Source organism: Acomys minous, assembly GCF_964271855.1.
Source record: "Acomys minous genome assembly, chromosome: 10".
Taxonomy (NCBI): Eukaryota; Metazoa; Chordata; class Mammalia; order Rodentia; family Muridae; genus Acomys; species Acomys minous.
Window position 1 is genome coordinate 70,667,474 of NC_140491.1, and position 24,352 is coordinate 70,691,825.

The 24,352-nt window shown below is 53.7% G+C and overlaps 2 protein-coding genes across 4 annotated transcripts in view; one reads left to right on the forward strand and one right to left on the reverse strand.

Moving 5' to 3' along the window:
- Positions 1-3,742, forward strand: part of NIBAN2 (niban apoptosis regulator 2) — a 51,353-nt gene extending 47,611 nt beyond the window's left edge. Inside the window, exons 10-14 of the mRNA XM_084799380.1 lie at positions 520-675; positions 1,020-1,136; positions 1,315-1,422; positions 1,505-1,616; positions 1,910-3,742. Coding sequence (XP_084655506.1) covers positions 520-675; positions 1,020-1,136; positions 1,315-1,422; positions 1,505-1,616; positions 1,910-2,508 — 1,092 coding nt within the window. The 3' untranslated portion in view covers positions 2,509-3,742. The remainder of the gene's footprint in view (positions 1-519; positions 676-1,019; positions 1,137-1,314; positions 1,423-1,504; positions 1,617-1,909) is intronic.
- LRSAM1 (leucine rich repeat and sterile alpha motif containing 1) overlaps positions 3,708-24,352 on the reverse strand; it is a 39,004-nt gene continuing 18,359 nt past the window's right edge. For 2 of the 3 annotated variants that reach the window (XM_084799375.1, XM_084799376.1), the window contains exons 15-26: positions 23,792-23,836; positions 21,215-21,285; positions 18,738-18,837; positions 17,536-17,623; positions 14,536-14,610; positions 13,282-13,362; positions 11,977-12,072; positions 10,325-10,423; positions 8,367-8,498; positions 7,066-7,147; positions 6,422-6,567; positions 3,708-5,235 (exon numbers count right to left, since the gene is read on the reverse strand). In XM_084799375.1, the coding sequence (XP_084655501.1) occupies positions 5,110-5,235; positions 6,422-6,567; positions 7,066-7,147; positions 8,367-8,498; positions 10,325-10,423; positions 11,977-12,072; positions 13,282-13,362; positions 14,536-14,610; positions 17,536-17,623; positions 18,738-18,837; positions 21,215-21,285; positions 23,792-23,836 (1,141 nt within the window). In that variant the 3' untranslated portion in view covers positions 3,708-5,109. The remainder of the gene's footprint in view (positions 5,236-6,421; positions 6,568-7,065; positions 7,148-8,366; positions 8,499-10,324; positions 10,424-11,976; positions 12,073-13,281; positions 13,363-14,535; positions 14,611-17,535; positions 17,624-18,737; positions 18,838-21,214; positions 21,286-23,791; positions 23,837-24,352) is intronic. The other variant, XM_084799377.1, reaches the window with a different exon arrangement.

The following is a 24,352-nucleotide window of genomic DNA, read 5'->3' on the forward strand; positions in this document are numbered from 1 at the left end:
AGTCACACCCCACAAGTACAAGCAGCAAATCAGTCCTACCTGTCCTGGTGACCTAGCTCTCAGGATTAACAGTATCTTTCTATGGTCCCTAGTTGGCAGCCTTTGTCTAGAGTCTGTCCTGAATTTTAGCCTCTTCCTTCAGACTTCAAGTCTGGGAGTCCCAGGGTAGTAATAATCGTAATTTGAGAACCCAGGAGGACCTTAGAAATCCCAACAAGATGTCTGCTGATTTGGGGCTTGAAGACAATGATGCTCAGAAAGCGAGAGTGGCCATTTGCCCAAGGTCACCAGCACCTAGAGGTGATGAGAACTGTCCTGCAGAGTGTGGGCTGGCCTCTCTCCTCAACACTGATGTTCTGCCTTCAGGGTCCCCTTCCCTTCTCTCCTGGGCCCTCCTAGGCTTGTCCTAGTGGGCACAGTTCCAGGAGGCCATCCCTGGGTAGCTGGTGGCGGCAGGCCCAGGTAAGGTGTGAGTATGTGGAGGCTGTGTAGTCACCCATGTGGCCCCGCCCCCTGCAGTATATGGAGAAGCTGTCCCAACTGGCGTACCACCCCCTGAAGATGCAGAGCTGCTACGAGAAGATGGAGCCACTGCGGCTCGATGGGCTACAGCAGCGCTTTGACGTGTCTAGCACTTCTGTGTTCAAGCAGCGAGCCCAGATCCACATGCGAGAGGTGTGTCCCCACCAGCCCATACCCTGCTGGCCGCCTCCCAGGGCACCCATCGCCGGGAGAGGGAAACCCTTGTGCCCTTCCTGTGCCTTTCAGAACACCGGTGCCTCTTGCTTACCTGCTGACTTGGGCTGCCTATCGGGTCTCCTTATCCTCCTACCTCTGGGAAGTTGTCCTCACCACCTTGCAATCCCTTCTGCGCCCTCAGGCAGACACCTGCACCTAGGCATGCAGCGAGCACACAAGCCACAGACCTCCCCCAATTCCTCTGTGACAGGCCTGGGGTGGGGGCTGGGGGCCTGGTGGAGGACGCAGGGTCTTAGGAGCCCTTCTGTGCCCCCTTGCAGCAAATGGACAACGCCGTGTACACCTTTGAAACCCTCCTGCACCAAGAGCTGGGGAAGGGGCCCACCAAGGAGGAGCTGTGCAAGTCCATCCAGCGGATTCTGGAGCGGGTGCTGAAGGTGAGGCATGGCCAGCCGAGCCCAGAACCGACTGCCCAGACACCATCCCCAGGACGCACTGGTGCTTAGGTGCATGGGTGCTCTGGGCTTAGGTGCACGGGCGCTCGGGGCTTGGGTCCCACCCTCCCACCAGGTAGGGAGCTCCTGACCCAGGGTCCTCCTGCGTCCCTCCATGCAGAAATACGACTACGACAGCAGTTCCGTGCGCAAGAGGTTCTTCCGGGAGGCGCTGCTGCAGATCACCATTCCCTTCCTGCTCAAAAAGCTGGCCCCCACCTGCAAGTCGGTGAGTCCCTGCCTGCCCTAGCCCCTCGGGGGACCAGCCGGGGGTGACGCCTCTGACCCTTTTCTACCTGCTTCCCTGGCAGGAGCTGCCGCGCTTCCAGGAGCTCATCTTTGAGGACTTCGCCAGGTTCATCCTGGTGGAGAACACATACGAGGAGGTGGTGCTGCAGACGGTCATGAAGGACATCCTGCAGGGTGAGCGGACGGGCGGCCCAGAGCGGTCCTAGGCAGCAGTAGCTAAGGCGCACAGAGGCTGGGGCTCCAGAGGGCTGCACCCAGCCCACTGGCTTCTCTGTGCTTTAAGTGTCCTCTCTGGTCCCTGGCTTTACTGAAGGTGCAGAGGGAGGGACTGCCAGCTTGCAGCCTTGGCCTGAGTTAGTTCTGCAGCAGGGAGGCCTGGAGGGAGGGGTGAGAAGAGGGCCTGGGAGGGCAGCAGGCTGGCTGTGGTGGTCCGTGCTGAGCGCACTGCCTCTCCTTTGGTCTTGCAGCTGTGAAGGAGGCCGCAGTGCAGCGCAAACACAACCTCTACCGGGATAGCATGGTTCTGCATAACAGTGACCCCAACCTACACCTGCTGGCTGAGGGCGTGCCCATTGACTGGGGCGAACAGTATGGTGACAGCGGTGATGGCAGCGACAGCGGTGGCAGCCCCAGCCCCAGCCCTTCTGAAGCAGCCACCCTCACAGAAAAGCGCAGGCGTGCCAAGCAGGTGGTGTCTGTGGTCCAGGATGAGGAGTCGGGGCTGCCCTTCGAGGCTGGCTCTGAACCACCATCACCTGCGTCCCTGGACAGTGTCACGGAGCTCCGAGGCCTGTTGGCCCAGGATGTGCAGGTTGAGAGCCCCCCACCAGCCAGCCCTCTTCTCAATGGGGCCCCTGTGCAGGAGAGCCCCCAGCCCACAGCACTGCCAGAGGCCGCCTCACCGCCAGCCTCACCACTCCGGCATCTCCCACCTGGAAAGCCTGTGGACCTTGAGCCCCCTAAGCCCAGCGATCAAGAGACGGGGGAGCAGGTCTCCAGCCCTGGTGGCCGTCCCCCCATCCACACCACCACTGAGGACAGCGCTGGAGTGCAGACGGAGTTCTAGGCATGGGCCTCCAGGCTTCTGTTGGACTCTGCAGCCTCATCTCTGGGAAGGGGTGCTCCAGCCTGTGCCTTATGGGGGAGGCGGCTGGGGTGCTATGGCACCTCCAGGGGTCTGGCCTAGCCAAGTCACTTTATGGGGTTCAGTGTATCTGTTACTGGCCTGTTTTCTGTGGGCTAGTCTCCCGTGCTGGGTCTGGTTTTGAGGGTTTCCTCTCTGCAAGGGGCTGGGGGTCCCCTCCATCCTGCCCTCGTACTGTCACCTGTTTCCCTCATGGTGGTTCTTGATGGCGGGGGGTGAAGGCATTGGTGCTGTGACTCACGTCTAGGAGGCTGGTAAGCTGCCATCTCACTCTAAGGCTCCTTGGTACCAGTGTGACAAGGACGAGATGGAGGTCCAGTCTGTCCTGTCCCCTCCCTGCAGGAGGCCCCAAGGCTAGAAAGGTTTTGAGTAGACATTGGCCTTACTTTGCTGGCTACTGCTGTGGGAGGGTGGGGCTTGGGAGACTTACAGGGGAGTGGTACAAAGGGCCTGTGATGGGATGAGAAAGGCCTAGAATGTGTTAGTCTGTGCAGGGGACGTGTCCTGAGGGGACGGAGGTTGGGAGTGTCTGACTGAGGTCAGGATGGCAAAGTGAAGGTGGCTGAAAGCTGAAGTGTCTTGGGTGCCTACTGCCCCTGTCCATCTGCCTGGCTTCCCAAGCCCACTGTGGGCTGACAGTTGCTCCCTGGCAGGGCTTGAATGTGGGCTGTCATTTCCCAGCCCTGTAGGGGCTCCCGAGGGCCATGGCTCTGAGATACTGTTGAACATCCTTGGCCTCTGCACCTCACATCACCTAAACCGGACAATTCCAGACCCCTCTTCCAATGTCCCCTGAAGCCATTTGGGCTTGTTTCCTCTTAGTCATGAGGGTCAAACCAAGGAGGACTCAGCTGGTGACTGTCACCGTGGGCCTCCCCAGACTCCTGCTGGGGTTAGGGGAACAAAGCAGAAACTACCACTGCCTCTTCAAGGTCCCTAGGATGTGGTCCCCTCCCAGCCCTGTGTCCTTTGTTAAGTGGACCTGCTCTCCAGATCCAGGCCTCAGACCCACAGGACGCGGCCCGACTCCATCGTATGCTAACTTCTTCCGCTCTCTAGTGCCTTGGGGGTTTCCACCAGCCTTCCAGATATGGTATGAAGAATCTATGCAAACTGTAAGCTTCTGCCCATCAATAAACGCTTTATTTAAAGCTCATTTCCTTGTGCTGCTGGGGTCCGGGAGACCTGGGTGCCTTGGGACACTATTCAATTCAGCTTTCTTGGGCTCATCATATGAGCTGCTATGTCCCTGATCTGAGTGTGTTCCTATGTGTGTTCCTGTGTTCGTGTGTGTGTGTGTGTAAGCCAAAGGCTCTCAGATGTCGGTCTACCTTGTGTTTTGAGATGAAGTCTCTCACTGGCCTGGAACTCATCAGCTAGGATAGCCTGGTGGGCTGTTAAGCCCCAGGGATCTGCCCAGTACTATGATTACATGCACTTGCCTGACCCTTTCTGTGCGTTCTGGGGATCCAGATTTCAAATGCTAACCGATTTCCTGAGCTCTTTCTTTAGCCCACTCTAGCAGCGCCCTATTTCAGAGTGGGGAACTGGCACTCTGAGACAAGGGAGAGGCCATGGAGCTTTGAGGTGACTGGCCCGACAGCTGAGCAATCCAAGCGCCTGCTTATGAGGGTGGGCTCTGGGCCTGTGCCAGCGGCTAGTTCCCTGAGGGCCCATCGGGCGGTATTTGTTGAGCACATGCTACAGGCCATATACAGTATCCCGGGGAGGGCAGAAGGCTATCAAGTCATACGGACCCCCCCCCCATTACTACAACTGGTGGGGGTAGACTGCCCACCTCAGACTTAGCATGCCTTTCAGTTGCCTCGGCAGCCTCTAACCTAGGACAGTCACTGAGCACAGCTGCTTATTAAGGATGCTGAGGCCCCGCCCCCGGCTCTGCTCCCCTTGCCCTCTGTTGAAAAGGATGCTGCCCAACTCTCTACTGGGTAGTGTGTCTGCTGCCTTCCCTTTGGCCTAGCTCTGGCTCGTTCCCCTACAAGAGCTGCCCACTCCAGGGGTGACTCGGATTTATCTGTATTTGTGTTCCTGTTTTGAATCAACCTGCCTGTGTGGGCTGAGGGTGCAGATATGGGAGGGCGGTGTTCAGAAAGCAGAAGATGGCTGGGGAGTGGTCCTGAGCCACCCACCCCTTCCCAGGGAGACTGCCCTACCTCAGGCCAGGACGGCTGGTGCACTCCACAGATATGGACACCTCCAGAAGCAGCAGAGTGCCGGGGGTAGCGCTGAGGCTTGGCTAGTAACATGGATTCCTGAGTCCTGCTGGTGGCAGGGCTACCTCCATCTCCTGGACCTTGTCCCTATGCCCCATCTCTTTCTCACTGTTCAGACTAGCCATGTCACAGGCCAGGAACACCCCATCTGCCTCCCTAGAGTTCACGGCAGTGGGGATGGGGTGGCCTACGGCACTCTTGCCTTAGTCCGGGGATTATGGGGAGGTGGAGTCCAGCAGTGGTGGAGATGGTGGCAAGCGAGGGCCAGGGCTGGTAGCTGGCTGTGCGCTCAGCTGCTGTGGTAGATCCGGAGGCGCTGGGAGATTTCCTGGCGGCACAGTGGGCAGGTGCGCAGCGGCTGGCAGCACTGCTGGCAGCAGCAGACATGGCCGCAGGTGAGGAAGACCATCTGGGCCTGTGGAGGAAGGAGCTCTGTTCTCTGCTCTGTTCTTCTGGTGAGCGTGACCTCATCCCAGCCCCAGACACATGCCAGCAAGTGTGAAAACCTAGTCAGGCCTGTCGGCAGTTTTGTGCCTATTTCTCTATAGACTGCAATAGCATTCAGACATCTGCAATCCAACAGCCCTTTCCTGCAGTGTATGCTAGGCCAAATGCCCTGCGCTGAGCTGCCTCCACTGCCTGAAGGCTGGGATGCAAGGTGTGTACCTCTTTGTAGTTATTTTGTGGGTGTGCACTTGCCAAATTGTGATGCCTTGTCTAAAAATGACTTCAACCTTATAGGTCAGCAGCCTTGTGTATATATATGTGTGTGTGTGTGTGTGTGTGTGTATATATATATGTACCCCGACTCTGCCTTAGCACAGCCCCTTGGCATGCACACGTCCCGAGAAGTCTCCAACTCCTTCAGCGTCATTTATCAGATCAAGAAACTGGGAGTCACTTTCTGAGCCTGCGGACAGGGCCTTGGTTAGAGTTCTAACTGCTGTGCCCTCTGCCACGCAGCATCCGGAATCTTCTGAATGCCCGAGAGCTACCGAGCTGCCACCGTGGCCGCCTCATTTAGTCACTTACGTGTGTGTGTGAGACCTGTGTGTAGCTACTCACAGAGGCAGAGGAGGGTGTGGAGCCCCTCAAGTTGTGAGGCACCTAAGATGGGTGCAGGGAGCAAAACTTGGGTGCTTGAGCCATCTCTCCAGCCCTTTTGGGGTTTCTTGAGCCAGGGTCTTGCTACACAGCCCTTAGATGCAGGGCTCCTGCTCTCCTCACCTCTCACAGGCTGGCAAGACAGGCACGCACCACCATGCCCAGGCCCCTTGACTACTTTTCCAAGTCTGATTCCTGGGTGGATGTGAGGGAGGATCTGTATTTTGAGCACTGGTATGTTGACTTTGTGCAATAAGTGTTAATTCTGCAACCATTTCAAAAGGCCTGAGGGAGAACCCTGCTCTTGGTGAGTACTGATGGGAGAACTCTTCCCTAATAAAGCTGATGAGCTGAGGGAAAAATCCTTCCTCTTGGTGAAAAAGAGACTCTAGACAATGTTAGCACAGCGTGCATCTAGGTCATGGGTCATGGGTCACAGGTCACGGGTCACTTCAGTGTCCTGTGTTTTGGGGTTTGTAGCATCTTCCCAGACTCACCTCACGTTCCAGGCACACAACGCACTCTGAGGTCGGCGTGTCCAGTTCTGCTGGGGGCGCAGAGGGTCTCACTGAGGCAGCAGGCTCCTGAGGGGCTGTGGAAGGTTCCAGGACACCAAGGACCTCATTCTTGGCTGGTTTCAACTCTGAGGAAATCAGAGAGACAGGCTAAGCCAGAGAGTCATCCCCACATGACCCCAATCCCTAGGAGATCTCCTGGCTTGTGTGCACCCCAAAGTGAGTGATCTGGCTGCGGGGGAGGTGCCTCCAGTGCAAGAGCAGGGGACAGGCTCTTTCTCTTCAAGTCTCTATCTGGAGTGAATGCTTTGCCCAGCCAACTCCACACTGCTTGTGGATCCTTCAGAGCTGAGAGAGGACATCACTTGCCTGGGGCCACAGCGCCATCCAGTGGTGGCACTGCAGGACAGGTGCCCTTGGCTAGTGGCCAGCGGCTCTACCAGGCTCCCCAGGACACAGGGACCACTAGGGGATGGCAGAATGGGAACACCCCAAGTCCCTCCCCCACACAACGGCCCCTCTGTGCCCAGAGCTCTGCCCTGGAGCCAGTGGCCCCTAGGCTGTCAATCCCAGCCCCCACACACCTGGGCCTCTGAACAGCTCTAGAAAGAGCCTGGACTTTGTACCTGCTTGGACTCTGCCCCCGTGTAGCAGGTCCTGGGCTCTCCTTAGGATCTCATGCTGCAGGCCTGCTTCTGAGACACCCACCTGTGGCAGGACAGGGAAGAGCTGAGGGCAGTTCTGGGCAGGAGCCAGCTCTCCTGCACTAAGCTGCCATACAGTGCCCCAGGCCATAGCATTGCCTCAGCCTCCACCTCTGGCACCTTCAGGGGAAACAGGAAGTCTGGGCCTTGGCATCAGCATGAGGCAGGGCAGAACCACAGCTGTGTATAGGTGGCTGACAGGGCCTGGGTGCAACAATCATTGTGGCAGAGGGAAAAGCTGAGCCCCTAAAGGAAGTTTTTGTTTTTGTTTGTTTGTTTGTTTGTTTGTTTGAGACAGGGTTTCTCTGTGTAGTCCTGGCACTTACTCTGTAGACCAGGCTGGCCTTGAACTCAGAGATCCACATGCCTCTGTCTCTTGAGTACTGGGATTATAGGTGTGTGCCACAGCCACCCAGCAGGAAGTCTTAACATATGTGACTTACTGAATGCTTCAGAGGACAGGGACTGCCTAGACAGTGTCACCTCCATTGACACTCCTCTGGATCTTGGCCGCCACTGTCACTGTACATGGTGAACTGATGACAGCGAGAGCCACCGAAGCTAACACTGCTGAGAAGCAGCCATGTCCGAGCCTTACAGCTCCATACCCCAGAGCTGGAGCAGGGCCCAGAACCCTGCAGTGCCATCAAGTCCTTCTGTCCCGGGCCCTGCATCTGTCCTGGGTGAGGCAGGACAGCAGAGTGGATGAGAACAGGAGCTCGGGGACCAGACCACTCAGTCACGGTTCTGGGTCCATGAGTTTGTGTGTGTGACACTTAGAGTGATGCCAGGCATGTGCAGGCCCAGGGACGTGTGGGTGGCCGTCAGCAGTGTTTTATTTTGAGGAGAAGTGGATGAATCCCATGGAGGGAGCTCATACCACGGTCAAGATGTAACTGGATCTCAGGCAACTGCTACGGCTGTTAGTGACACCATGGCACAAGCTGAGGTTGGCCTGAACTCTGTAAGCACCTGTGCTGACCCTACGGGTGAAGAGCCACACTTTAGGACCTACATTCTTCATTTTCTCAGCTGGATGAGAGGCTGAGCACGCACATGAGTGGAGGAAAGGTTCTAGCCATGAGATGCAAGAAGGCCCAGAGTCATCTGATCTGGACAGACCTTGATGTACCAAAAATTGAACAAACAGGCACCAATCCCCCGTCACATCGGGTCCAGGCTGGTTGGCCTTCCTGACTTCCCTCAAGACAATGGCTGCCTACCTTGGCCAGGTCTTCAGGGCTCATTCGGCTCAGCATGTCCAGGGAGATGCGGTGGTGGGCGAAGATGGGCAGGTAGTGCTCAGCAGACAGCTCCACCAGCAGGGCCACCAGTGGCTGCTCCATGCCTTCCTCCTGTGGGATGGCCCCATGGGCAAGGCCAAGGGTGTCGGAAGGTAAGGAACAGAAGACAGGACAAACAGTCTGAGTACACGACACTCAACGTGTCACAGTCCCCAGAGGAAACTGTGTGCAGGTGCACAGTGGACCCACGAGGGAGTTCACTGCTGTTCTACATGAGTAGAAGCCACCTAAACCGCCATCAGAGGGAGCTGGCCCAGAAGCCGGGCACATTCAGGCCCCTGAGAACAATGGCAAGTGGGGTGAGCACCATCTGGAAGCTGTTCATCAATATTTATGAGAGAAAAGCAAGTTACCAGAACAGTATGACTGAGGCTCAGTGGTTGACAGAGCTCACTCCTCCTGCAGAAGACACAGGTTTGATTCCCAGCACCCACAAGGCAGCTCACTACCCTCTGTAACTCCAGGTCCAGGGGGCCTGATGCCCTCTGGCCTCCTCTGACCTTCAGGGGCATCTGCATGCACATGGTGTACATCACACATAAATAAAAATAAATCTAAGCTAGGCTTGGTGGCACACACCTTTAAACAAAGTACTTGGGAGGAAGCTAGCCAAGGCTTAGTAAGATGTTGTCTGAAAACAAAAAACAAAAAACAAAATGAAAACAAAAATCTAAAAAAAAAAAAAAAAAAAAAAAAAAAAGAAAAGAAAGAAAAGAAATTAAATTTATAGGACGAGTCCATTTTCATTAAAAATTTAAGCTACAAAGCCAGACATAATAGTCTGTGTCTGTACCTCAGGACTTGACTTTAAGGAAATGCTTCTCCCTGAAGTTCACTGACCAGCTAGTCTAGCTGAATTGATGAGCCTCAGGCTCACTGAGAGATCCTGCCTCAAAAACAAACAAACAGACAAACAAACAGACAGACAGACAACAAACATAGAAGAGCTGGAGGGATGGCTCAGGGGTTAAGAACACTGGCTGCTCTTCCAGAGGACCACATGGTAGCTCCTAACTGTCTCTAACTTTAGTCCCAGAGATCTGATCCGTCCTCTGATCTCCATGGGTACCAGGCACACTACCTGTGCACACACACACACATGCAGACAGAACACTCATGCACATAAAATGATAAAGTAAAGGAGGGTGACTGTGGAAAGACACTTGATGCCAACTTCCAGTCACTGCATCACCCCTGCACACATGCACACACCCACCACAGCAGGCATACACGCACATACCATGGACACACAGAAAACACAGAAAAGGTAAGCCAGGCATGTGGCACACTCCTCTAATTTGAGTGCTCCGAAGACTGAGGCAAGAGGATGGTAAGTTGAAGGGCAGCCTGGGCTACATAAGCGAGACCATCTCATAAAACCCTACACCAGGCTGTCCATGGTGCATACGTCAGTCCTAGCACTTGGGAGTCAGAGGCATGTGGCTCTCTGTGAGGTCTAGTCCATCCTGATCTACAAGGCAAGTTCTAGGACAGCCAGTTGCGGGGGTGGGCATGTTTTAGGCCAGATGTGATGGCCTAAGACAGCACTTAGTAGGTAGAGGCAGAGGGATCTCTGTGAGTTCCAGGCCAGCCAAAGCTACATAGGGAGATCTTGTCTCAAAAACAAAATGTGTGTGTATATGTGCGCACGCACAGGGAGTGTAGCCACATCTGGCCCGCCCACCTGCACAGCTCACTAGTTTCTTCTTGCATAGTATGACCAATGTCTTGCTTCGTCTCTCATCTGAGTGAACACTTGCTCACCTCCCTGCAGGGAGCTGGCACTGCAGTGCCTGGTACAGAGGTCCCTGTGGGCCTGGGCTGAGGTGCCTTTAGCCTCTCTGGCTCCTCGGCCAGATGAGTACCGAGGTCCTCACCTGCAGCTTCAAGGACAACGGCTTCTGGTTCAAAAGCCGCTGGTACTGGATGAGCCAGTAGTTTTCCTGCTTCGTTTCACTCTTGGCTTCTAATTCCGCCTGCCAAGAACACAAGCCAGCACCGTTATCTGCAGTTTAGTGTCTGGTCAGGAAACAATGACTTTCAGACCATGCTGTTACCTACTAGACTTTCCCACCCACCCCAGGGCCTTGCTCTAAGCCACAGGGCAAAGGCAGAAGCACAGCTGTGCTCAACAGCTGCAGGGAATGAATATGGGGAGGGCAGCTGCCTAAGGCCACACACGCACTGAGGGGAGCCTCTCCTGGCTTCTTGCACTAGGTCTGCTACTTCTGCTGCTGCATCTGAGAGGGGTCCCTTTGGTCTGTTTATGGGACAGCAAAGTCTTGTACAGCTATACCTGTCCCCAACAAGGGCAGGCCTACTTCTGGATGCCAGACAGGTGGCTGTAGGACCTTCAGGACTTCTGAGAAGAGCTGTTTTGCTGGAGTGAGATCTTCACTCTGTTCATAAAAGGGTCCTTCTGGGTGGGCACTATCCTAGGTGCCAGGATGAGGCAGTGAGCTAGCGGATCTGATTGGTGATCACTATTGCAACCACAGCACTGTGGTCCATACTGCGCTGTTCATGGAAAAGATGCCCTCTCTTCTCCCAACTCTGAAAAAGTACTTCAGAGTGAAGGGTTCGGGCTCTGAGGAGGAGCATCTGGCCCAGGGTCACGGCAGGAGCTGGGCTGGCCTGCCTTGCCCAGGTCCTTATGCTCAGGACAGACGCATCTCAAGCTGTCCCGCGTCTCACTGCCTTTGGTGGTTCCTCCTGAGAGGGCCAAGAACTCCACTTTTCTGCCTTAAATTTAAGTACTTAAATTAAGCACTTAAATGTAAGTGCACTACATTAAGTTATTATTTACGCACAGGGGGAGCTCAGAGGACAACCTGTGGGAGCTGGTTCTCTCCTTTGACACGTGTGTGCCCTGTTAGAACTCAGGTCAGCAGGCTTGGCGACAAGTGCTGTTAACCGCTGAGCCATCCCACTGCCCTTTACTCTATTCTTCTGAAATAGGGTCTCGCTCTGTCCCCACCCTGGCCTAGGGGAGCTGGGGGGATGTTGAGATGAGTGATCCCATCTTTTCAGCCCTGGCTGGTGGTCCTAGCCTTGGTCTTCAGTCTGCAGCGATGTCTCTAAGTGGGGCTCAGTCTACCTGATACATAGCAGAGTAAAAGGCAACTAGTCACAGGGACGGGCTGGGCCACCCCTGATAAAAGTAGAGGTCTGCTCGCAACGAGGCACATCCTGTCCCAGAGAGAGTGCTCAGAGCCGCCCTGTATACAGAGCTAAAACATGGCCTGTGCACCCACTACGCTCCACTCTTGACTCTGGGGTGCTGTGACCAGCTGCCTCAAGCTCACCACTGTTATTCCCCCACAGGGATGGGCTGTAACCTGGCCTGTGAGTGTGTGCAAGGAGCTAAAACAGTCGCCAAGGACACTTTCCTTGGCCCTTAAGTTCCCCTTCGATGGGCACCTTCTATAGAATAACAGGTGCTTCAAAAGCACAGTGGGCATGCCCGGGGGACACACGAGCGTGGTGCACGCGTGCCCTGGGGATGTGGAACGGGAGGCCAGGAGCATACCAGGATCCCACGGAGTTCTTGCTCCCGCTGCTGCTTCTCTTTGAGTAGCTGTTGGAGCAGGTTGCTGAGTGCCCAGCGCTGCTCTGAAATCATCTCCTGCAACACAGGAGCAGACCCGAGGCCACGGTGAACGCTCACAGTGATCCCTACATCCCCCTACAATGCACGCCTGGGAGCCCCACTAACTGGATTCAGGGCTCTAATGCCTCTAGGCCGAGGTGAGGGACAGAACCCAGGGGTACCCCTACTCTGGTAAGCTACCCACTTCCTCCCAAGCCCTCGGTTCCCTTCTTTGTGGGCTTCAGGCCAGGCATGGGAGCCTAGTGATGATGACGATGGAGAGTGAGAAACGTCAAACAAAAGAAACAACAAGCCATGGGTCTTGACTGACCATCATACATGGGTGGAAGCAAATGGCAAGGAGGGCCGATGTGGAGCCTGCACAATGAGGGCGCCATAGACAGATGAGGCTGCTACCACACAGCGAGACACGTGCAAACCGCCCTGTGTTTGTGGCCACAACTTATCCTCTTGTTCTTGGAAACCCCTTGGCGGTCCCCCCAGTGAGAACTCCGTGGCTCAAATGGGCACAGACAAACACAGTGGTGGCAGCTTCTCATCTGTGGAAAGCATCAGAGGCCACCAAGAACACTCTGATGGGCTGATGGCACAGGCTAGCCATGATGCCCTCCACCTTAGAGAGGGGTAGAGAGGCCCAGTAGGGACAATGACATGTCTAAGGCCACCTAGCAGTCTGGGTAGACGTAGGGCCGCAGGACTCTAAGTACTGGAAGGCTGGGAGTCAACTCAGACTCCTCCCCTGGGCACAGACAGTGACAGCGCTGGATAAAAACTGTTCAAAAGCTTGACATGGCCACATGTTCAAGTGCCATCCTCCCTTGTCCCTGTGTGCATCTGGGGAGACTGAGGTTCAGGGAAAGGAGAAAGGTACCCCCTTTCTCCATGTGCCAACCTGTGCTGCCCTCTGGAGTCTATTAGTAGGACATCCAGGCCAGCTTCTGCTCACATGCCCCCGGGACACCAGAACTCCCTCCACAGGATGGGCCCTGAAGCCCGCCTGACCACACAGCCACCAGCCGAGAAAGGAAAATGAAGAGATGGTGAGGGCCCAGGGGGCCTGGCAGTGAAGCGCTCCTTCCTCTGACCTCTTGCCCAGCACACAGCTACCTTTGGCCCTGGACCACGTTGGTTCTACTGGGGCTGGCCCTGCTGTGCCTGCAGCTAAGGAGTAGCCCGGGGTCAGGCGCAGGGCAAGGGTGTCGTCTGGCTGGGAGCCTCACATACCTGAAGCGTGTCTGTGTCCAGGGACTTCCTCTTTAACTCCAGCTGTGTCAGCTGTAGTAACTCAGTTTCTATTAGCCTAATCTAAACAGAAGACGAAACAGGGGCATTGATTCACAACCACCACGGCTCCCTTCCGTGCTGTGTTGACCTGGACAGAGGGGTTTGTGGGCCTTGGGACCTCACTGAAAGGCTTAAAAACAAATGGCCACTTCATGGCTCGGGGTGGCCTAGAACATGGACATCTGTGTCTCAGTCAACACCACTGACAGAGGCCCGCATGGGCCCATCAGAGTGGGCAACGAACAGCAGGTATTTGCTGGCCCCCTGCTGTGTGCCAGGCCTGGGGTGCAGCAGAATTATCACCCAGTTCTCTGGCCCTCGTTACAAAGACAGGGAAACTGCTGCTCAGCGCGGTCACACAACTTATCCAAGGGCAAAGAGCAGGTAAGGGAGAGAACGTTTCCCGGGATAGCCCAACTCAGGGTCTGACGTGGACAGGATCACTGAGAATATCTGGGGTCACCACATGCTCTCAGACCCCACAGCCAGGGCCTTCTCCACCCCTTGCCAGTCAGTGACCCTGTGGCCAGGCTCTCCCAACCCTGAGTATCTGATGTCACCAACCCCTGTCAGAGGAATGGGCTTCATGTCTGGCAATGTGGGATTGAAATTAAAGAGGGAGATTAAAAAAAAAAAAGCAAAAACAAAAACTAAGTCGGTTAAAGTCAAGCAAGAAAAAAGAAAAAGAAAAGAGAGCATGCGAAAATGTGAGATTCAGTGTGTGAATATGACGCGATGTGTGTTCCCATAGCCTGGCAGCTTGCAGCACCTCTGGACCCAGCACCCCCCCCCCCACGGCCCAGCAGGGGCCCTGCGCAAGGCTACTCCACAGGTCAGTAGTGGAGTCTGGGTGGGAGGGTGGCCTCCTCCTCCCAGGCCAGGGCCCTGCCTCAGCAGATCCTAGGACCTGGCTGCCCACCCCAAGAAGCCACTGTGCTGCTCCGTCATTTTGCCAGGATGGGGTACTGGAGTCAGAGCTGGCCAGCTTCCCAAAGAGCCATGTCAGCGTTGCCCTTTCTCCAGCCCTGTATTATGGGGGCACACTGCACTTGCCCAGCAGGCTTCTGCCAGGCTGTGGGAAGAGGCCACCTCCAGTGTTGTTCAAGGCACAAACCAACAGCCCCGTTGTTGGAGAAAAGAAGTGGGAAGCCAGGTGATCAGCCAAGTTTGCAAGGGGGAGCAGCATGAGCTTACCTGGTTCCTGATCTGCCGATGCATCAGGTCTTTCTTCACCTGGAGAGCCTCAAATGCAGCCTTCTGCATCACACTCTGCAAGAGACAATGCACAGGCCACTCATAAGGCTGTGCTCCCTGGCTCTCTCAAGGCTGTGCTCCTTGGTTCTCCCAAGGCTGTGTCCCTGGCTCTCCCAAGGCTGTGCTCCCTGGCTCTTCCAAGGCGGTGCTCCTTGGCTCTCCCAAGGCTGTGCTCCTTGGCTCTCCCAAGGGTCCACATACCAGCCACTGGGGAGCCTCATCTGCCTACTTAAAGTGTGATTTTTACACTTCTTGGGTAGGCAGAAAAAGAGCTCTCCTCTCTCTTTCCTTCTGATGCAGAGTCTCTGATGCTCAAGATGGTTTTGAATTCAAAGCAATCCTCCTGCCTCAGCTTCCTGGGCACTGGGATTACAGGACTATGCTACTACCACACGTAGTTGGAGAAGTAACTTTTTATCTTATACAATTAAAAATTTAAAATGAGGCTGGGCAGTGTAGGGTTCTGAGGTCAAGTAGCAGATCAGACCCTGCATCCGTATGACTCTGACTGAGAACAGGCAGGGCATCAGCGGTGTTCTGATTTAAGAGAAGAGCACTAATAACCATAGGCGGGGAAAGGACAGCCCCCAACACTAGGGCCAGAAGGCCTTACAGCAAAACGGTGGACACAGTTTCTAGTACCATTTAAGAGAGAGGAGTGGGGTAGGGGGACACGCGGCGGCAAAAGGCTGTGACTGTACCCTTCCTCACTGAGGACCCTGGACTGGAATCCCAGTCCTACTTGGGTTGGTGAGATAGCACAAAGGTTAAGAGCACTGGCTGCTCCTGCAGAGGACCTGGGTTCAGTTCCCAGCACACATGTAAGCCAGCAACAACTGTAACTCCAGTTCCGGCCTGCACATGGCACACGCACAGGCACAAGCACTCATACATATAAATGGATCTTTTTTTGTTTTTTTTGAGACTGAGTTTCTCTGTGTAGCCTTGACTGTGCTGGACTTGCTCTGTACACCAGGCTGGCCTTGAACACACAGAGATCTGCTTGCCTCTGCCTCCCGAGTGCTAGGATTAAAGGCGTGTGCCACTGTACTTGGAAAATAAATAGATCTTTAAGAAGAAAGAAAAATGAAATAGTGTCATGAGAGAAACAGAGGAAAGAGGGAACCAGCGGAAAGTCACAGCGGAAAGAGACAGGTCCTGGTGAAAACAGTAGTGGGTGACTTAAATATTCTCGCTTATGAACAAGGAGATAATCCAAACAAACACAACAGCAACAAAATCAACCAAGAAACCTCAGAGTTAAATTGAAGTGAAGTTACGGAACCAGCCTGAATGTACATCAACAGGTCAGTGGGGAAAGAAAGCGTGGGGTACACACAGTGGTAGCCTATGCAGCCATAAAGGAGAGCAAAACTGTGTTGTCTGCAGGAAGATGGACAGAACTGGAGACCACTGTGTTACATGAAAGATAAATATCACAGTGTTCTCTTGTATGTGGACTCTACATTAAAAAAACATATGTAATGATACATCTATTATACACACATAATATATATGCGTATATTACTCATGTATGTATGTATAAATCTACAACATATTAATATATGAATATACATTTCATATACATGTATTTATGGATGAAAGCCTTGAAACAGAAGGGAACCAGCGGGAGGGGGAAGGGAACGAGAAGGTAACGGGGAATAGAAGTGAAGAACTTGGCATAAAGTCATGAAAAAGCCCCTCATTTCCTGTGTCAGTTAAGGGCTAGCACCCATGCTTTCCACTTCCCTCGCCATGCACTCAATTTCTTTCTTTCTTTCTTTCTTTTCTTTAACTTATTTCTTTTTGGCTTTTCGAGACAGGGTCTCTCTGTGTTAGCCTTGGCTATCCTGGACTTGCTTTGTAGACCAGGCTGGCCTCGAACTCACAGCGATCCGTCTGCCTCTGCCTCCCGAGTGCTGGGACTAAAGGTGTGCGCCACCACCGCCTGGCTTTAACTTATTTATTTATTCATTTTATTTTTTGTGACTGGGTCTATGTCTCTCTGGCTGTCTTGGAACTTGCTTTATAGACCTGGCTAGCCCCAAATTCAGAATTTGCCTGGTCAGTGCTGGTATACCACCACACAGACTCTTTTTATGTATTTTTGAGGTAAGGTGATCTCCTGTAGCCCAGGCTGGTCTCAAACTTAAGCTCCCTACGTAGCTGAAACTGAAGGCTGAGCTTGAGTTTCTGTCCTCCTGCATCCCCCTCCCTCACGATAGGACTGCAGGTGTGTTAGCACACCATTTTATGCGCTGCTGGGGTGGAACGCGGGCTCTGGACTTGCCAGGCAATCCCTCCACCCACTAAGCCACACCCCCATTTCTGAACAGAGGAGTCTAGAACAGACGACATGCCCGCTTCTGCTGCCCATTTCACAGATGAGGAGCTGGTAGTGACCGGTGCCAGGTCTGCCCCCCCCCCCCCCCCCCCGCCTCTCCTTAAGCAGAGGCAGGTGTCCTCCCTGAGAAACAGGGTCCTCAGCAGAGAAGGCTGGAGTTAGAAAGGGAGTGGCTAAGATGGCTGCGCAGGGCTGGGGTGACAGGAGTACAGAGGACGAGGCTGTGACAAGCACAGGGAGGAATCAAGGGCTGCCTCGGGGAAAGGCTAAGGGGCCGCAGTGGGGTCCACAAAAGGACCTTGCTTGGTCCATCTCAGGCTCCATGTGACTGACACCTGCTAAGCTTCAGTGAAGGCAGCTGGGAGAGAGCAGCAGTGTGTGGGGAACAAGAGACAGAGGCCCGCCCTGGCTCCCTGAGCAGGATGCCAGTCACCTCGGGGCACTAAGTCCTTCGACTGAGTTCCCTACTCAGGTCGGGATGGGTGTCCCCAGGAAGAGCAAGTCAGGGACCAGAGGGTTACGGCTGGAGGCTCATGCTCCCAAGTCTCCAAGGCCATAAGGTCCCTGGGTCCTACAGGTTGCAGGCGAGGCCTCACCTCCTGAAGGATCTGGCTGATGGCTTTGTTCTGATCCATCTGCTGCCATGACAGAATCTGCTGGAACCGCCTGTCCATTTCAGCCATGCTGCCAGAGAAACAGCACAGTCATGCAGAGAGCATTTCCTGAGTACCTGCTGTGTGCTGGGCGGAGGAGACCGAGATAAACAGCCACTCAACACTACTGACAGAGGGAGTGTGCAGAGCCTCGTGGGCACCAAGGAAGGTGGCAGAGTCTCCAAAAGGCAGAGAGAGAATCACCCTGTCCTTGAGTCCAGCCCTCACCTGGACCTCCGTCACAACACCATCTCAAGTGGATGCCTGGCTCCTGCCTAACCATCTCTTGACACCCTGGTGAGCCACTCAGCTTCTGGAATGTTCCTCCCCGAATTTCTGCAAAAGGCTAGTGACTGGAATAGAACCTGCAACCTCAGGCTTCCCACACATCAACAGTCTTGGCTTTGAGTTTCTTTCACATTAACTTTTGTAAAAATTGGTGGGTATTTTTTAAAGTTTTTAAAATTTTCATAAAAACATTACTTTAAGTGTATGGGTATTTTGCCTGCATGTATGTAAGTGCATTGGCACGTGTGCAGTGCCCGTGGAGACCAGAAGAGGGCATCAGGTCACTTAGACAGGGTCTCATGTAGCTCAAGTGGGTGCTCAGTTCACTATGTAGTTTACTCTTAACTCCTGATTTTCCTGCCTTTACTTAACAAATGTTACCATTACAAGCCTGGTGAAGATTGAATTTCTTTTTCTTTTTCTTTTTTTCTTTTCCTGACAGGGTTTCTCTGTGTAGCCTTGGCTGTCCTACACTCACTTTGTAGACCAGGCTGGCTTTGAACTCACAATGATCCACCTGCCTCTGCCTCCCGAGTGCTGGGATTAAAGGCACGTGCCACCACACCCAGCGAAGATTGAAGACTTCAGCTTTGATGTAAAGAGCAATGTGTAACACTTCTGTTTCCACAGACAGGCGAGCACCTGGCACACTGGATGGGCTCAGAGGTAGATGGTTGCTCTCACTTTATCAGTGCCTAACCCTGACTCATGGGTCTAGACAGGTTATCACCTGTCCCTCATACCGTGGCCAAGGCTGGGATGGCCTCTAGAGTTCAGTGTCCAGCTCTCGCTCCAGTCATGGACCCCCAGTGGACTCCCTCAGAGCCCTCACTTGGGTACACTCTTCCTTACCTTACCTGGAACAGGCCTGCTGGACCAGGCTCTGCCTCTGGGTCTCGTAGGCCATCTGGATGAGGCGGCTCTTACAGCTCTCGGTGAGCATCTGCTGCATGGCGGCTGCAGAGAGAAGGCTGTGACTGCCCAGGAAAGGCGGCTGCTCTTGGGGTTCCCTGGGTGAAGCCCACAGGGCTCCTGCTTACTGACGGACAGTCATTCTTAACAAAGCCCCTCCCTCCCTTCACAGGCTTGACAGATAGGCCAGACTGGCCTGGGACCCTCAATCCTCCTGCCTCAGCACCCTGAATTCTGTGACTGCAGATGAGCACCAGCACCCAGCCTTAAAAAGAACATTTGCACTGCTAGGCTGTGGGGGTGCACGCATTTGGGAGGTGGAGGCAGGCAGATTTCTGTGAGTTAAAGGGCACTTTACAAAGCGAGTTCCAGGATAGCCAGGGCTACACAGAGAAACCCTGTCTTGAAAAACAACATAAAAAAAAAATCTATACTGGTAATCCAAACTTGGAAGGCCCACTAACCATATGACCCTGAGCAATGCACACATACATCTTATGAAACCTTTATTTGAGGAATGTCACGTAGGCTCAAGCCCTATGCAGGAAGAAAGTCAGTCCTTTGTCTCCATGTCCCAAATGCTGGGATTACAGGTGTGCATCACCACCCCTAGTTTATGTAGTTCTGGGATCAAACACAAAGCCTCCTGGATGCTATGTAAGCTCTTTATTCCTTCCCCCCGCTCCCCTGGAAGACAGGGTTTCTCTATATAATTCTCTCTATAACAGCCCTGGCTGTCCTGGAACTCGATTTATAGACTAGGCTAGCCTTAAACTGAAGCAATCCACCTGCCTGTCTCCTGAGTGCTGGGATTAAAGGATAAAGGTGTGTACCCACACTGCCCATTTAGGGGGTATTTAAGACAGGGTTTCTCTGTGTAGCCTGGCTGTCCTGGAACTCAGTATGTAGACCAGGATAGCCTCAAACTCGCAGACACCTACCTGCCTCTGTCTGCTGAGTGACTGCTGGGATCAGAGGCAACGGCCACCACACCCAACTGATGTTTGTTCTTTGTGCACCTGCATGTGTGGTACATGTGTGTGGCATGTGTACATGTGGGTATGAGGATGTGGGGGGCCTCTTCTACCACTCTCTGCCTATTCTTGTGAGGCATGGTCTCTCATTGAACCCAGAACTAGAGAAGCCCAGTACTCCTGTCCTTGCCCCACAGTGCTGGGGTCACAGGTGTAGGCATTGACACCCCTGCTCTTTGTATAGGGATTCAGTTCAGGTCGTGATGTCTGCTTGGCCAACATGCTTATCATGTAGCCATCTCTTTATCTTCCCCAGTTGGTTATTTTTGTCGAATTCTTTAAAACTTAAGGGTGTACCATGCATATGCAGTGCCTGTGGAGGCCAGAAGAGGGCACTAGATCCCTGGGACTGGAGTTAGTCATAAGCCACCAGAAGGTGCTGGAATAAGAACCCAGGTCCTCTGGAAGAGCAGAAACTACTGAGCCAGCTCTCCAGCTCTTTGTTGATTTTTTTTTTTTTAAGTTATAAAAGTAGTAAGGGACTGGAGAAGGCTCGGTGGTAAGTATGCTTGTCTACCCTGTGCAAGGCTCTGGGTTCAATCCAAGCAACAGCAACCAGGATTTTGAAAGGCTGAAAACACAAAACCTTGGACTCTGGTCCCATCTCTGTGAAATTAACTTAATGAACATCCATCTGGTGATTTCCAAAGCTGCTCTTGTTTGCTTGTTTGTTGTTTGTTTGAGACAGAGTTTCTCTGTGATACCCTTGGCTGTCCTGGACTCACAGCGATCCACCTGCCTTTGTTTCCCTGAATGCTGGGATTAAAAGCGTGCACCACTACCCAGCTCGCACCTGTTCTTTAGCAATGGTGACAGGGTGACCTTTAACAGAGCTGTCAGTGGACTGACCCTGCTCTAGGTGTGGTGAGCATGTTTATGGCAAGTGTCTGGCTCTGAGTCTGGCACACAGAAAGCCCCTCCATGACAGAGGCCCCAAAGACGGAGATAGGCAATCTGCATTTGAACCAAGGACAAGCACTGCCTCCATGGCCTTCCTCAGACCCTGGCTGCAGGTTCTCAGGCCTGGCTGGAGCAGGGGTCACTGGTGTGGACACGTGGAGCTCAGCACCACGCTGGGCACACCAGGAAGGGGAAGACTGGCCAGGGGCCCGAGTGTGGCTGGCCCTGCTCTCAGTGGCAGAAGCCAGAGCAGCCAGGTTTGTGGCATGCTCAGGCCTGAGCCCATGGGATTCTCCTGACAGTCCTGTGTGGCAGGCAGGTAACTGCTGTTTCCCACACTATAGACAGGAAACTCGAGACTCAGAATTGCAGCTTGCCTGACCCCAGGGCCTGAGCTCCATGACAGAGTTGGCTGCCCTTCCTCAGGGTGGACACTCAGTACCCTGCACACGTGACAAAAGCCCACACTAGCCCACCACACAACTCACAGGCAATCTCACGCTGCCGCAGGTTCTCTGTCTCCTCCTGGGTTATGGACATCAACTGTTCCATTCTTATTCTAGGGAAAGAAAGAAAAAGAAAAGCAAAAGCAAAACTCACTCATTTATTTTTCAAATACACTTCAACAAGACTCTCACCAGAGCTGGGCGGTGGCGGTGCACGCCTTTAATCCCAACACTCAGGAGGCAGAGGCAGGTGGATTGCTGTGAGTTTGAGACCAGCAGTTCTAAGACAGCCAGGGCTGTACAGAGAAACCCTGCCTCGAAAAACAAAACAAACAAGAAAAAAAAAAAAAAAAAAGAAAGAAAAGAAAAGAAAAAAGCTCACTTATAGGCTTACAGGGCTACAGGGCATAAGGGGACATTAGCCTAAAAGCAGCTTCAAACAAGGTTTTTATTCTTTTCTGTTTGTTCTCAGACAGGGTCCATTGTGCAGCCCTGGCTGTTGCCTCTGCTTTCTAAGTGCAAACAAGGTTTTAAGTCTATCCCTCTCCACTTTTGTTTTCTGAGACAGGGTTTCTCACTGGGCCTGAAGCTCATTAGTTTCAGGGTTGGCTGCCCAGCAAGCCTTACTGATTCCTGCAGTTACAGGTACACCCAGCCATGCTTGGATTTTAGGTAGATGCTAAGGTAGGGCTTGAACTCAGGTCCTCATGGCTGTGTGGCAAGCTCTTTACTGATCCCTCTCTCAGTCCCGTTCTGGTATGGTATGGAGCAGTGCTCACTATGTAGTAGAAGCTGGCCTTGAACTCCTGATCCTTCCGAACTCCTGCCTCCACTTCCCTAACGTTAGAATGACGGGTGTGTGCCAAGCCCGACCTGTTACTTTTCCTGACAACAAATGTGGAATTGCCTCAAAGTAGCCAAGTTGGTAAACACCCAAGCCAGGGCCACCACCTGTACTTCCTGTCTATCTCAGATGCCCGGCGGCAACCCTGGGGACGGGTCTCTTTGCTTTCCACATGCAAACCATCTGAAGTGTGATGCCACATCTGTTCTGCTTTAGCCCTCCCACTTATAGCCGTCGAGGGACACAGTGGCTCCTGTGTATCTGAGGGTTCTCTGCCTGCACATCCAACCAACTGCTTGCTTATCAGTAATACTTAGAAAAATCAGCCAGATATGGTGGCCCACGCCTTTAATCCCAGCACTCCTGAGGCAGAGGCAGGCAGGTCTTTGAGGCCAGCCTGGTCTCCAAATCGTGTTCCAGGGCAGCCAGGGCTACACAGAGAAACCCTATCTGGGGGTTGGGGGGCGGAACTGGAAAAATCCCGTGTCTGTACTGGCATGGCAGGATTTCCCCTAATGCAGCAGAGTTGCTATTTGCAAAGACTTTGCCCTGTACTGGGCATCTCAAGGCATCTAAGGAGGGTTTAGTGCAGATGTGTGAGGTTCACTTATGTGAGACAAAAATACCACATTCCTTTTATTTCTATAAATGTGGATTTTTAAAAGTTTCATTCATTTATTTTGGTTTTGCGACAAGGTTTCTCTATGTAGCCCTGGCTGTTCTGAAGCTCACTATGTAGACCAGGCTGGCCTTGAACTCACAGATACCCCACTGCCTCTGTCTTCTTAGTGCTAAGAGTAAAAGGCATGTGCCACCATACCTGGACTTTTTGTTTTGTTTTGTTTTTGTTTTTTGAGACAGGGTTCCTCTGTGTGGCCTTGGCTCTCTTTGCAGACCAGGCTGGCCTTGAACTCAGAGATGCACCTGCCTCTGCCTCCCGAGTGCTGGGATTTCAGGCGTGCGCCACCGCGCCTGGCTCTGGACTCATTTCTGAAGATGGTTTCTACCTGGAAGTACAGGTGGGCATTATAAATCCACCTTCCTTTATTCATATTTCTGAGTTTTTTCACAAGTGTACATGTGTTTTAAGAAACTCAAGAAGATCCACTATTAATTAGATGCCATGAGGCGACTCTCCTAGAGCACCAGTGCGACTTGTCAGCACAAGCTGGAGGGGGCTATGGCTCCCTTTCCCCAGGCCCGGGAGCGCCCCATGGTGTCTGTCCCCCAGAGCTGTGAGTGCCTCAGGGTGTCTGTCTCCCAGAGCTGTGAGTGTTCCATGGTGTCTGTCCCCCAGAGCTGTGAGTGCCTCAGGGTGTCTGTCCCCCAGAGCTGTGAGCGCCCCATGGTGTCTATCCCCCAGAGCTGTGAGCGCCCCATGGTGTCTGTCCCCCAGAGCTGTGAGCGCCCCATGGTGTCTGTCCCCCAGAGCTGTGAGCGCCCCATGGTGTCTGTCCCCCAGAGCTGTGAGCGCCCCATGGTGTCTGTCCCCCAGAGCTGTGAGCGCCCCATGGTGTCTGTCCCCCAGAGCTGTGAGCGCCCATGGTGTCTGTCCCCCAGAGCTGTGAGTGCCCCAGGGTGTCTGATCCCCAGAGCTGTGAGTGCCCCAGGGTGTCTGATCCCCAGAGCTGTGAGTGCCCCAGGGTGTCTGATCCCCAGAGCTGTGAGCGCCCTAGGGTGTTTGACCCCTACACCTGTGAGTGGCCCAGGTCTGGCTCCCCATTGCTGAGCACCAGGACCTCTCTCTAGCCGCGTGCTCACAGAGGCTCACTCACCTCTCATTCTCCAATGACTTCAGAATCTCAGAGCTCTTCTTTTGCCTGTGGGAAAAACCAGAGACGGGCCCTGTGGCCACCAGCGCTGCTGCTGCTAAGAGCACTGCTCACCTCAGCACTTCAGCACATTGGCTCAGCCCACTACCAGCAGCTCCGCTCTCGGCCCTCTAGGGTCCTCCTGTGACAGAGCCAATTCTGGGGATGCAGTGCCTGGCGCAGAAGAGCCAGCAAGCGTCTCCTCCCCACACCTGTCACTTTGTCACTGACAGATAACAGAGGAACAAGCACTCAGGGCACGGAAGAAGGAAGCCTGCAGCTAGTGGGGCATGTGGTCACAGCCAGTTTCTAGAACCTTCCTCTAACTAGAAGTTTTCAGGCTTCTTGAGATCTCTACTTGGCTCCCCTCTCTCCAGTCATGAGCTGTTCTTGGGCAGTCCTGTACAGGGTTGTTTCCTGCACGGGGAGCAGCTGACCTCAGGCACAGGCTCCTTGGGAGCCACGTGCAGGAAGGCTGTGATCATCGCCTGCTGATACACAGGCGAGGGAAATGGGTGGGGCAGG